The sequence below is a fragment of the Nannobrachium achirus genome (assembly GCF_963921795.1).
Source record: "Nannobrachium achirus genome assembly, chromosome: 14".
NCBI classification, from domain to species: domain Eukaryota; kingdom Metazoa; phylum Chordata; class Actinopteri; order Myctophiformes; family Myctophidae; genus Nannobrachium; species Nannobrachium achirus.
This window is the reverse complement of record NC_137821.1, coordinates 17,640,719-17,655,494: the sequence shown is the minus strand read 5'-3', so window position 1 is coordinate 17,655,494 and position 14,776 is coordinate 17,640,719. Positions and strand designations below refer to the sequence as shown.

At 44.6% G+C, this 14,776-nt stretch overlaps 1 protein-coding gene across 1 annotated transcript in view; it reads right to left on the bottom strand.

Annotated features, from left to right (window-relative positions):
• The window catches only part of LOC308297695 (nuclear factor 1 B-type-like), a 139,907-nt gene that overhangs the window by 53,602 nt on the left and 71,529 nt on the right, over positions 1–14,776 (bottom strand). The window contains 1 exon segment of the mRNA XM_080741241.1: positions 5,371–5,427. Coding sequence (XP_080597367.1) covers positions 5,371–5,427 — 57 coding nt within the window.

The following is a 14,776-nucleotide window of genomic DNA, read 5'->3' as shown; positions in this document are numbered from 1 at the left end:
CACACATACATGCACACACGCGCGCACGCAGACACACTTTTCATACCGTCCACATCCATCCGTCCAGGTTGTATCATGATTGCTTGCGATGGGAACTAAAACTCAATGGTAGCGGGTTTGTTTTTTATCAGCAGAAATAGTCACTACCAGTCACAGACTGGGAACAGCACGAGTGACACGACACATCTCGCTTTGCTCTTGCAAGTACACGCCCACTGCCTGATCTACAAACCCTACAATGTGGCGCGGAGGGACACAGTTTGATCTTGGAAATCTAATGTTCTGTGCGCCACACAGTCATACAACTAATCATAAATCAGGCACCATGAGAAGCAGACAGCACGCAGCACTTGACATGTTTAGCAGTGATAGAGACTAGAGAGAGGGTAAAAGTCAGAGAGTTGAACAGAGGCATGGATGGACATGAATCGTGAACTCATATTATCATCAAAATGGGACACAAATTCCTTATTGAAGCGTTTTTTTTTCTCCATTGCGAAGCGATGCGATGGTGTGTTGTGTGGATAACGTTAATGTGTGTGCGTGTGTGTGCGTGTGTGTGTTGCAAGGCGAACAGCCCCTGTGACATTTTGAATTCATTATATTATGTATTATTGCTTTGTTCAGGCCTGACTCAATCTGAATAGAATCCTGTAGCGTGCGGAGCGCCCGACTTTTCAAAACGGCTAGTGTGAGCCTGTTTAGATTATCTGGTCAGAGAATCTGAAAAAATGATCCTGTAGTGTTTAATGCTACCCGATTCAATCGCGCCCGAGTATCTGCTAGTGTACGGACAGCTTTAGTCTTGAATGCTACAATAACCAGCCTAATTTATTTGAATGTGAAATGACACGATGAGAATAGGTGACTGTCAGCTTTAATACACAGGTCTTCAACCGGGGGTCCTAAGGGTTACTACATAGGGTCCTCCAAATATTTGTGTGATAGAAAGTTTTATTTTAGCGACCATTAGTCTGAGAACTTTAGCCAAAAATAGCAGATCTACAAGCTCACAAGGCGTTGTGAGCTTGTAGATCAGCTATTTTTGGCAAAGAGGTTTGGTGTAGAGGGGAAAAAGAGCAGACTAAGTGCAGAGTGAAAGGTCAAGTTTATTAAGTATTGATGGTTCAAGAGGTTAAATATCTGAAAACACAAATTGACATGAATCCAAAATACACTGATGATTGTCCTGTCAAACAATGAAACTATGCAATCTATGAAAAGGTTGTGGGGGTCCCTGCTTCATCTCTCTCTCAACTAAGGGGTACTCGGCCTGAAAACGTTGAAGACCCCTGGTTTAATATATTTTCAGCCATTTTCAACAGCCCACTTAAAAGACTATGGCAGTGTTTGTGCAAGGTGCCAAAGCCTTGTTGACAGCTTTATGAAGTCTTCATGGGAATAGAGTTCAGTTCTTGACTAAACTAACATCACACTGAAGCGACAAGAGATTCTGAAGACAAGAATACAGGCTAATGCAGAGCTTTCCAACACGGCAACAACAACCACCACAACAACTACAACATCAATCGTATAATGCTGTTGTTTCCCAAGCAGTGGGTCGCAGATCCATTTTCTTGAAAATCCCTTCATTATTTTGTTTCCTAACTTTTGTAAATGTTGAATTCCGGACTTTCTTCATTCATTACTTCATTCATTATTATTATTATGAAAGGTGTTTTTTTTTTTATTACAAAAATAGACTTCCACAAAAAATCATAATGTTCATGAATCTTTCAGAAATAATTTGATTCATAAAATAAAAATAAAGGGGATGATCAGGTTTCTCTTTTGGGTCTTGAGCTGAAAGGTTTGGGAACCAGTGGTATTATGTGTACAGTAGATAAAGACTGCATGTATTGCTGTGTAATAGTGAACAATGGTGGATGGAAGACCCACATTGGAGGGAGGCTGACATGTACATACATAATGTATTTATCATGAAAACAGCTCTGCGACGCGTTGTGAGCTTGGCTATTTTCGGTGATTGATAACCACTCTGAACTATGCATAATCAAGTCAATACTGGAGATGTGGCGTAACGGCATGGATTTCTACACAGAGAGGGCAATTTTTTCAACATAAGATGTTGCAGTGAAGTTCAGGGGAGTTTGGACAAGACAGTTCTCGAATGCTGCTGCCTTCAGGTATGGCATGGAAAGAGGGCATTTGCATTTCTTTCACTTCAGTAAAAACTGCGTTCATGGTCTGGAGAGAGAGAGAGAGAGCACTTTTCACAGGCAGATAAAAGGGCAGGGGCTCAAGCCCCCTTTGATGTCTATGTGTGCACGTGCCTGGCCAGCAAGTAGGCTGCAGCGATCAGGGAATCAGCGTTCATAATCCAAAAAAGCCATCATCCAAGTCAAACAGCTAGAAGTTATCAACACCCAAATGACTCAGGTCTGGCTTTGATGTTAAAAAAAAAGCGACCGTGGATCCTCGCAGCTGTGCCAGGGATGATATGATAGGCAACTGGGGGAAGCGGAGCGCGCGTGCAGCTGGATTGGCACCTACAAAGTGTAATGCCTGGGCTTGGAGTGAGCCAAGGGCTAGCGCAGCACAGGGGGAACGGTGCCACTGCCGACGAGGGGCCTTCCAGGCCCTGAGTCATTGGCTCGCCGGCGTGTTTTGCTTGGCAGCCGACGCCGGCAGAACCTGCTCTTGAGGTAGAAAACTAATTACGCTTTCCCAAACTATTTTCATTCCTGGATGGTGACGACACGCGGCTCAGGTCAGTCCAGGGGAGCAGGGAGAGAGCTGGGGCTGTCAAAAGAATATGCTTCTCAGAACACAGCCATTTTTATACCCGCTCGTCTGGATGTGTTGCTGCACTGGTGGCGGCCGGTGCCAACAGGGGCGTCACAAGGGGGGGGGGGGGAGAAGTGGGACTGAGTTACTAGGGCCCAAGGTGGAGAGGCCTTAATTATTTTATACTTTAGGCGAGCTTGTAGATCTGCTATTTTTGAAAAGTCGTGAAAATGTGTGCAAATCTTTGAATAATATATGTATTTTTTAAGCGAACAAATCAAATACATATCATTTTGGGGGTCCTTCACATGAAAAAGTTTGAGCACCACTGACATAGAAACATAGGTTTTTCAAAAAAAATTGCAGATCTCCAAGCTCGCTATGAGCTTGTATATCTGCTATTTTTTTCAGTAGTTAAAGCACAAAATAAAACCCCCTCCCCCAATGAAGAACATTCATGGGGGGCCCGCAGTGAATCCTTGTACCCAGGGCCCAGAATTTGGTGCGACACCCCTGTCTGGATGTGTTGCAGCACTGGTGGCGGCCGGTGCCAAGTCCTCAGTCAAACTTTCACTCCGTCTTTTGGCAGAGTCTTGGCAAACAGAGACATGTTCTTACTTCATTAGAACGGAACGCATTTGGTGTTGCCGCTGAGAAAGTGACAATACAGTAGGGTATTTTATTTTTTTACAATCCAATAAAACAAGAGTTTCCCTTCCATGTTTTGCTGTGTACATCAAAACATATACCCTCCAAAAAGAATTCAACGAATCCAGAAATGAGATGCTGGCATATGTTGCCAAAAAAAAGGGGGGGGGGTAAAACTCTACTTTAAGCCAATGTCTATGCCTTATAAATATGCTGCCTCGTGATCTCCTTGTAATGGTGTATAATTACAGATAGACGCATTCATAATCATAAGCACTTATACTCAAAATGCTTTATAACAATCATAACACCATTATACATGATTTCATAATGACTTAAGGTCAAGAAGTATCGTAAAACTTTAGCTTTTAGCTTTTTCTATAATTCTCATGGTTGTAATACATTACAATAATTTCATAAAGCATTATAATGACCTGGAATAATGATGTATTAGGATGTAATACTTATGATGTTAAGTCCATAACAAATATATATTTTTCAGTACAGTATGTGTGAGTTATGGTTATTATAACAACAAATAATTATTTCTAGTTGAGTGATAGCAGTTTGCTAAGCGCAATAACTGCAGAGTCTATAATTCAGAATTTTTTTACTACACTGAATAATAACAATAGGCATATTTACACATCAAACACCAATATACTGTACTTTGTTGTATGTCATACAGCGAAAATTGCTGATCTACATGATGGTAATCTGATTTCAGGCAGAATGTTTATCTATTTTTCTCTATTATAGGCATGAACAGAATTGGGATGCAAATGGTAAAACCATCACCCTTTTCCTTCTGTGGTCGCGCATCAAAGAATGGCAAAAGGAATGGAGCAAAAACTAGTGATTTTGGTTCATTTGAGTGTTATGTAAGGTATTTGTAAAGCATATATTTTTTTTATATTGTTTTGGCTTTTTCTGCCTTTTTTTAATTTTTTTTAAAGATTTGTTTTTGGGCTTTTTATGCCTTTATTTGACAGGATAGTAGACTGACAGGAAATGGGGAGAGAGATGGGGAATGACATGTGGCAAAGGTCGTCCAGATCGGGAATCGAACCGGCGACGCCAGCAGGCATCACAGCCCATGTTTTCTGCCTTTATTGACAGTATACAGTAGTCTGACAGGAAATGGGGAGTGACACGCAGCAAAGGTGGTCGGGATCGGGAGTTGAACCGGCGACACGCAGTCAGGCTGCGTCAGCAGCCTAGTCGCCCGGATCGCTCCGCCAGCTGCCCATGCCATGAATTATTATTTTTTAGATTTTGTGCAACAGTCTTATGATGAAGCAGGTCTTTACTTTACAAAGAAACGGGCAGATTTGAAACTTGGAGATACGAGGTTTCTGCCCGACAGTTGGACACTACTCCTACAGATTTTGCCCTAAAATCACGCAAATCGCTACACAGTATGTCTACACTCATGCCATCAACATGGATCTGTCCCATATAGCGCCACCATCAGGCCGATTTTTTTAAACACATTTTTGGACACTGCTCCTACAGATTTTGCCCTAAAATCACGCAAATCGGTACACAGTACGTCTACACTCATCTCATCAACATGGATCTGTCCCATATAGCGCCACCATCAGGCCAATTTTTTCAAACACATTTTTGGACACTGCTCCTACACATTTTGGCCTAAAATCAAGAACAAGAACCCCAAAAGGGCTTCCCGTCTTGAAAGGTATCGCTTCATCGTAAATGGGTTAAAAAATCTGAAAAAAAGGATTGAAGTTTTGTTTTTTTATGTTTTGTTTTTCCCAGTGCAGCCACCTAACCACCACCACCACATGGTCCCGTGTCTGGGTAGAAGTCACAGGGTTCACGTCAGATAAGACTCATTGGAATGGAGAGGAGGATACAGTGTGTACACAGGCCACTGTACCGCGGGGGAGTTCTGTTGGAAGGAACAATGGGGTGATGACAAGGAGAGCAGAGGACGAATGGCACTGCACATACCTGGAGGTGGATTCTTGCCTGGCTCATTGTTACTGGGACTTCCTGACTGCTGCAAGTCTGCAAACACACAGAGAGAGAGAGAGAGAACTTTGAGTATACTTTATGAGGACGTTGACCAACATAAACCTTTCTTGACGCGTATTATTATTTTCTGGAAGCAAATTAAGACCTGCTGTGGCAGATTCTACAAATGCCTTCTTGTTAATCAGTGGTTCTCCTACTTCTCCTACTTACAAAAAATGTTCAAGAATAGCAGACGTACAAGCTCACAGTGAGCTTGTATATCTGCTATTTATGAAGCCAATGCAGACATCTAAATGTGCTGGTTTTATATGGATAGTTCACCCAATTCTTTTTAGTTTTAGTTTTTGTCACATTAAGCCAATAATTTGATGACCAGCAGTGGTTCCCTATGGAGACACAAAGAGCCTGCTTTGTTCCCTATGGAGACACAAAGAGCCTGCTTTGTTCCCTATGGAGACACAAAGAGCCTGCTTTGTTCCCTATGGAGACACCAAAAGAGCCTCCTCAAATTATTGACATAGGAATACGACAAAAACAAAAACAAGTCTCCATGAGGTGAGTAATCATATCATTAATAAATGCTTGTACTGAGCAATCAAACTCTTCCAAATTCATTATGTTTTTTAAAGTGTCTCCTCTGTTTCCGTGTTTAAATCCCAGCTGGAGTGACCGTTACCATGTTAAACCTTAAACAAGGAAAGACATTTTGACCGAAATGCAAATTCCTTAAATTCACCGGTGACTTATAAAAAGGTCCAGTGATTGTAATGTAGCAAAGCCGCTGTTCTTTTCTCAGGAATAATACACTAGGCAAGTGATGTCAACCCAAGGTTCCAAATACTGAATATGCCCCATGTTGTTTTCGGATGGAAACCTTGTATGTCCATAACGTTTTTTTTTTATTATTATTTTAAAAACTACAAGCACACAAGCACAAGCACACAACGCCTCACGATGCGAGGCGTTGTGTGCTTGTAGATCAGCTATTTTCACTACTTTAGTGCTTTAATCTACGAAAGAACATTTTGAAACTTGGAGATACAAGGTTTCTGCCCCGACAGTGACAATATTTTGTATTCCACAGCATCTCAATTATTTTCCCACGTCCAAGAAATGCAGGCAAGGATATCTGCACGAATGCAAAAGTCCCCAAGAACCATGCGATAATCCCATTAGATTTCTTTTCTTAATGAAATTGCAGCGCTAAGATTAATGCCCAAACGCAGTCACAAGTCAAGAGTAAAGGTTTTTCAAAGTAAGAGGGGCAACGGGTTTCAAATGGTGGTACAGCCATGCCATGTGAGTAAGTTGGTAGAAACACTGAACAAAATGGTAGCAAGTAATAGTTACTTGATACTTTTAGTATTATAAAAGTAGTGAGTGAGTGAGTGAGTGAGTGAGTGAGTGAGTGAGTGAGTGAGTGAGTGGAATTATTTTATACTTTAGCTATTGAAAAATAACAGATATACAAGCTCACAGCGCGGCACCGAGTGCCGCGCTGCAAGCTTGTAGATCTGCTATTTTTGAAAAGCGTTGAAAATATGTGTGTGTGTGTGTGTGTGTGTGTGTGTGTGTGTGTGTGTGTGTGTGTGTGTGTGTGTGTGTGTGAGTGAGTGAGTGAGTGAGTGAGTGAGTGAGTGAGTGAGTGAGTGAGTGAATGAGTGGAATTATTTTATACTTTAGCTATTGAAAAATAGCAGATATACAAGCTCACAGCGCGGCACCGAGTGCCGCGCTGCAAGCTTGTAGATCTGCTATTTTTGAAAAGCGTTGAAAATATGTGAGTGAGTGAGTGAGTGAGTGAGTGAGTGAGTGAGTGAGTGAGTGAGTGAGTGAGTGAGTGTGTGTGTGTGTGTGTGTGTGTGAGTGAGTGAGTGAGTGAGTGAGTGAGTGAGTGTGTGTGTGAGTGAGTGAGTGAGTGAGTGAGTGTGTGAGTGAGTGAGTGAGTGAGTGAGTGAGTGAGTGAGTGAGTGTGTGTGTGAGTGAGTGAGTGAGTGAGTGAGTGAGTGAGTGAGTGAGTGAGTGAGTGAGTGAGTGAGTGTGTGAGTGTCTGATTGGGGTGGGGATCCACAAGGAAACACAAGTGGAATTCTTTCCACCAGAGCAGGGCTACTCTCCGGTATGAGAGGGCTTGGATTGACGTCCTTCACCTCTGAGACTCCCTGGGAGGGGAGTCAGAATGCCTGTCCACACACAGCGCTCTTACTGCTATGCTTGTGAGGACAGCAATTAATAAATGCTGTTTTTTTTTCTTTCTCACAATTTATAGCCTTTTCTGATTCTAACCCTGACCCTGAAGCCTGAGTTATTAGTTAATTGCGTGCTGGTGGTGCCAGGCACCGAAAAAATAGACGATCTACATGCGCATAACGTGTCGAAGCCGCAACGTGTTTGTGAGCTTGTAGATCCGCTATTTTCGGTACAAGGCACCGCCGCGCAAATAGCTATAAATAAGGGATAAGTCCAACCCCAAAACACCTGCACACAAACACACACACACGCACGCACGCACGCACGCACGCACGCACGCACGCACGCACACACGGCCATTCCTCCGCACAGTTCCTGCCCTTGTTGATCGCAGACAGTCTCTGCCTCTCTCTCTCTCCTCTACATTACATAAGGAGTTTCAGTTCCAAAACCATAATTCAAAAGGTTGAAACGGCTTCCATTACAAACGGGTTGCTGGCGTGGTCCTTGTGAATCGACAGCAAAACTGGTTTTGTACTGCAATTTTGGACTGTAGTTTAAACTGTAGATAACTATAGGGCAAGTCCTCTCAACACACTGTGAGCTTGTAGAAAAACCTATGTTTCTATGTCAGTGGCGCTCAAACTTTTTCAAGTCAAGGACCCCTAGAATGATATGTATTTGGCCATGGACCCCCATTTCAAAATATTTAGTTCCAGCAGGGACCCCCCGAAGCAAAATCTTTAGTTACAAAAGTATATATATACTGTATGCTATTCTTCAATGGCTAAAGAATAAAATAATTTAAAACATTGACCAAAATGTTATCTTATTTTGAGCGCTTTATAAAAGAAGATACACAGTTTTACGTGCAATTACAATGTGGCCCGTATTTTAAGTAGTGTGCTGCTGAGTGACACAGCAGTCATATAGGCCTACAGTACAGGTAAACAACGCAGCTGAAAGTGATAATAACATTAATTGCGGTGGGTGGTGTGTTTAATTTAGGCGTTTTAACCGTACGGGAGTTTAATGTCCATTGCTGGCTTGGCACACAGTTAACACCTTAATCAAACACAACCCACAATGAACGTTGTTGCCTTCAGCTATGTTGTTTACCCTCGTCTACGACACGTCGAAATGTCTGCCGTGAAAAAAAGCGAGTGGGGGGAAAAGAAAACAACAGCTGCGGTACAGTACAGTATGGTACGGTACGGTACAGTACAGTACAGTACAGCATGCGTGTTGTACAGTGAAGAGCTCAAGCCCTGCGACCATACATGGAGCAGATGAGTGCACAGCCGAGAGAGAGCAGGGCTGCACTGCAGCACAGCGCTACGGTGAGCGAGGACCCCCGTAATGATTTACACTGGCCTATAGGCCCCCACGTGCTCTCTGAGAGAGAGAGAGAGAGAGACATAGGGGGGAGAGAGAAAGAGACAAGCACAATGAGAAACACCAGGGAGATACCATCTTCTACGCCTTTAAACGCATAGCCTACACAGAGCAAAGGGAGAGAGAGAGAGAGAGAGAGAGAGAGAGAGAGAGAGAGAGAGAGAGAGACAGAGAGAGAGAGAGAGAGAGAGAGAGAGTGGGAGACGGTGAACTCAGATACCCTCGCCTTGCAACAACACCCCTCTTCCTGCCACGGCTCTCATAAGCCATGTCTCAGAGGCATCGTGGAGAGAGAGAGAGAGAGAGAGAGAGAGAGAGAGAGAGAGAGAGAGAGAGAGAGAGAGAGAGAGAAGGAGCAGGGACGTGCAGAGAATGTTAGAGAGGCAGGGGCTGACATTTCTAAAAGGACCTTTTGGTGAAAATATTGAAAATAGCCGACCTCCAAAGCTCAGAACGCGCCGCGAGTTCGGAGGTCAACTATTTTCAATGCTTGATACCACACTGAACCAAGCATAATCAATTCAGTAGCCTACTGGAGACGTGCCGTTAGCGGCATGGATTTCTACACGGAGAGGGCAATTCTTTCAACATGCATTCAAGTTCAGGAGAGTTTGGACAAGGCAATTCTCTTGAACGCTGCCTTCAGGTATGGCATGGATATAGGGGGGGCATTTGCATTTCTTTCACCATAGTGAAAACTGCATTCATGGTCTGAAGAGGGCACTTTTTTAGTTTTTTTACAGACGGATAAAAGGGAAGGGGCTCGAGCCCCCTTTGATGTCTATGTGTGCACGTGCCTGAGAAGGAGAGAGAAGAGGAGAAGAGCGCAGGAGCGACAGAGAGGGCGAGAGAGAGAGAGAGAGTGAGGGAAAGAGGCGGGTGGGAAAGAGAAATGGAGAAGAAAAAAAAGTTGAAAGATTTATCCTCTCCCTCTCTCTCTCTCTCTCTTTGACTATAGCTATCCCTTCTCTCCCTCTCTCCCTCTCCCACCCTTTTCACTTGCTCCCCCTCTCTCCTAAATTTGACTATTAAACAGCACTGCAAAAACGGAATGTTCTTGGCCGAGGCTCAACAATGACAAAGTAGGGAGGGAACAACACCATACGTTAAGGCAGAAAAAAATCCCCCTCCTTCTGTACGCTAAGCCCCAATAACTTCCAACTTGTGCTCTCTCACAATTCAAGGCCTAACCTTAACTTGTGCTTTCTCACAATGTCCGTTTCAGACCGGTTTATCTGCCGCGCTTCAAAAAAGACATTTGAAATGCATTAAAAACAAAAACAGTGCCAAAGCTTAACTGCCCGGTGAACGTCGTTGCACAGCTCGCCGCGAGCCAGCTAGCGGCGCTATAAGCAACCGGTTGAAATCGACGCTTAACAAAGAAGGGCTGCCGCGGCTGGCTCGCCGTCTCCCGAACAACGGCCGTACGTCATTGTCTGAACTCAGCAAAAAAAAAACGAACGGTTCCCATCTACTTCCACAAACGAGGAGTGAGTCATTTAAGACTGGCCGGGCACGCGCGCCGCGCGCACACTCGCGCAGACACACACACACACACGAACGCTGTTGAAAAAGCTTTTGTGAGCGGTTTGGCGGTTTGTGTGGAGCTGGCACAGAACGCGTCCATAAAGTGATTGCGGGGCGCTCCGTGGCCTTGGCCTTTCCCTCCCCATGCCACTCTCAGAGCCATCCATCAGTCTAGTTACAGCTGCCAACTCCACGGCCTCTCCCCGGAGAGATGCTGAGAGACACACAGAATGGGTGGGAGGGGGAGAGAGAGAGAGAGAGAGAGAGTGGGAGGAGGGGGTGCACATGGATGGAGCAGGCAGAAAGGTATAGCATGCGAGCAGAAAGAAAGAAGGCGTAGCCAGAGATAGAGGTGAATCTTGCGCTTGTGTTACAGTATGTCGTCGTCACGTGGAAACCTTGTATGTCCAAAACCGTCTGTTTTGTGTTTATCGTTTTGAAAACGATTTAAACTAGTGAAAACAGCCGATCTACGAGCACACAACGCCTCGCGCCGCGAGGCGTTGTGCGCTTGTAGATCGTCTGTTTTCACTAGTTCTGTGCGACAAAACTAGTGAAAAGACACAGAATGGGTGGGAGGGAGAGAGAGGCAGAGAGAGAAAGAGAGAGAGAGGGAGAGGTATAAAAATCAAGAAGGTAGAGGTGGTAGGTGATGACCGGAAGGAGGGTTTCTGTGGCGGCAGAGATCGGGGAGATAAAAAAAAAAAAAAAAAAAAAGAGGGGTGGGAGGTGAGAAGCGGGGGTGTCTTCTTCCTCCCGGTCTGTACAGGCACAACAACCGTGACAAAAAAAAAAAAAAAAGAAGAAGAAGAGCAGATGGCGGCGGCAATTAGAGTTCCCAGCCAGCATCTTTCCAGCGCGAAGGAAAGGCCCCGCGCTGCAGCACCGGGATGCCATGCCGCCACCTGGATGAGCCGAGGTGGGGTAGAGGCATATGGACCGTCTGTCAGCCTCTCTCTCTCTCTCTCTCTCTCTCTCTGTAAGGGCACTCTTCTCTCTCCGCTCCTGAAGCCGGGCGGAACACCTCAACCCCCGTGCACTACATTTGACCTCTGACCCCACTCGCTTTTTTTGAAAGTCTTTGAATATTTTTGACCCGATTCTATAAATGTCTTCTAAATCCTTCTTCTAAATCAGTGGTTCTCAAGCTTTTTCACGCCAAGGACCCCCAAAATTTCATGTATTTGGCCGTGGACGCCCATCTCAAAATATGTTGTTACAGGGACCCCCCAGAAGCAAATATTTGAGTTACAAATGTTCGCTTTAAAAAAAGATATATTCAAAGAAAAATCACGATTTTTCAAAAATAGCAGATCTACTGTACAAGCTCGCGACGCGGGACTCTGTGCCGCGCTGTGAGCTTGTAGATCTACTATTTTTCAATGGCTAAAGTATAAAACAATTCCAAGTTATCTCGCTTTAATGCGCCGCCAGAACCAGGGCAGTTGTTGGTGTTGTTGGTGTTTTGGTTTGGACAACAACTGGTCAATGGTCGGGGGTTGGAACTTGGTGAGTGCTGGATCGCTCGGTCAGCGGGGGAAAAAAACAATAATAGTGCAACGTCGTCGTCTGCTGTGTGTGAGAGTGACTTGTCAAGAGAGCACGAGCCACTCTTTAGTCAGGCTGTGCCGTGATGAGGCAGGTACCTGCAATTAACGACTCTTGAAATCACGTCTAAAAATAGACATTGTGGTTCAAAATAAAAACCTGTGCGCGGCAGCTGTGCACACACATTGCACTCTGTAGTTCGGAGGGAATGCCAAAAAAGGCAGTTAAGAGTGGTGCGGCAAACAAAACAAAACAAAACAAAAAAAGACACACTGGAGACGTTTGGGGGGGGGGAGTAAACAGGCCCTTGTCTTCATCTGAGAGGTGTCCCGTACTGGGGTCCGGGCCAATCGGATAGTCTTCAAATAAACAAGCAGTGTAACCTGTAAATAAACAGTTGCGGTCGAGGAGGCTGGGCTTTTGCCCTGGGTGCTTGGCAGGGCTTGATCGCAGGCCCAGACAGCACACACAGATAGACACACACACACACACACACACACCCACATGCGGCCCTTTTCCAAAAACAACATTTCTTGGCACCCTACGTCCCTGCCACTTGTTTAAACAAACAAACTGAGGGAAGCAAAGAAGGCGGAGAAGAAAAAAAAATACGAATAAGACTCTGCTGTTGTACACGGCAAAAGGAAGCACAGAGAAGATTTTAAGAAGACGAAACGGCAGCTGCTAGGGATTGTGGGTAGAGAGGCTGAATGTTTCCATCCACGTCGTCCTCCCTTACACCTTCCCATCCGTCAGATAGTTATCATTCCATTCTAACAACAGGGGCCAATTAGGTGTAATGGCCGCCGAAAATCTGGCTGTGTTGGGCGAGAACCTTTTCTCAGCGCTATTGTGAGGTTTGTTCTCTCCACGCCCAAGCGTGCTGCATGCTCGCCTGGATTTTATAATCGCTAAAACACTCGTGCACTGCACACGCACGCACACACACACACTCTCTCTCCAAGCCACCCTGTCAGCTTTTGGCATGATACCCATTCCTTTTCCCCACTAAATTACTGAACACACATGCACACACACATACATACATACACATGCTCTCTCTCTCCCTCGCACGCACACACACACACACACACACACACACACACACACACACACACACACACACACACACACACACACACACACACACACACACACACACACACACACACACACACACACACACACACACACACACACACACACACACACACACACACACACACACACACACACACACACACACACACACACACACAGCGTGGATTAATTCAACCACATAGTTTAGGAAAACTTTCTTTCTCCCTCTTATTTTTTTTGCAGTGGTCCTAGCCCACAAACACTAACAGACACGTACAGATACCCCAACCCACCCCCACACCCCCAACACACACACACACGCACACACACACACACAAACACAGACACACACGCTTCCAAAAAGCGGCGTGCATGTGCACGCGTTTTTTCTTTTTTTTTCGAGCGCGTGCACCCTGGCTACAGATGCATAGCGTAGCCGTCGACATTTCAGGAGGAGAAGCCCGTCTGGCAGCCATTTTATGCCGAGTGGGGTTCTCTCTCTCTCTCTCTCTCTCTCTCTCTGTGCACATGTATAGCTCTCTGGCTGCCAGAGGCCTGGGTCCAGAGCCAAGACGCATTTCAGCAGCCCGGGGAGGAGAGGGAGGAGGGGGAGGAGAGGGAGGGGAGGGGAGGGGGAATGCGAGGGGTGAGCCGGGAGAGAGGTTGTGGGGGGGGCGAGGGGCAGTGGTGGAAAAAGTACTCACGTTTTTTTTACGTTAAGTAAAAGTATATCAATACTGCAATATAGAAATACTCTGTTACAAGTAAAAAAAAAGTCCAGAATTCAAAATGTACTTGAATGTACTTGTCTTCAAAAGACACTTATGGAATCGGGTCAAAATTCTAATTTTCACGAATTTTCAAAAATAGCAGATCTACAGCTGTGAGCTTGTATATCTGCTATTTTTCAATAGTTAAAGCATAAAATAATGCTACACAATAATGTGTGTGTGTGTGTGGGGGGGGAGGGGGGGGGGGGGGCAGTGGTGGAAAAAGTACTCACGTTTTTTACGTTAAGTAAAAGTATATCAATACTGCAATATAGAAAGTAAAAAAGTCCAGAATTCAAAATGCACAAAGTATGAAAGTGTTTTTGTGGCATCAAAATGTACTTAAAGTACGGAAAGTAAAAGTACAAAAAAAATGTTTGAAAATAGCAGATCTACAAGCTCACAAAGCTTGTAGATCTGCTATTTTCAAATAGCGTAGGTATAAAATAGGGCTAAAGTGGTTAATGGATAATTATAAATAATTATAATTTAATATCTGCAAAGTAACTAGTAGCAACTAAAGTTTTCAAAAGAATGTAGCGGGGTAAAAGTACAATATTTGGATCCGAGATGTATAGTGGAGTAGAAGTAAAATTATTGGGAATTGTAAATGCTCAAGTAAAGTACAAATACCTCAAAACTGTACTGTTAGTTCAATACTTAAGTAAATGTACTTCGTTACTGGCGAGGGGGTGGGGAGGGAGAGGTGGACTCCCGGAGAAGGAGGGAGAGAGAGAGAGAGAGAGAGAGGGAGACGGAGGGAGGAGAAGAGGAATACATATCGACCTAATTACAGGACGCTTCTGATGCGTAATGTTTCGACAATACAGCTGCTCCCGAGTAAATATTTGATGTGGTCGAGCACACTTTCT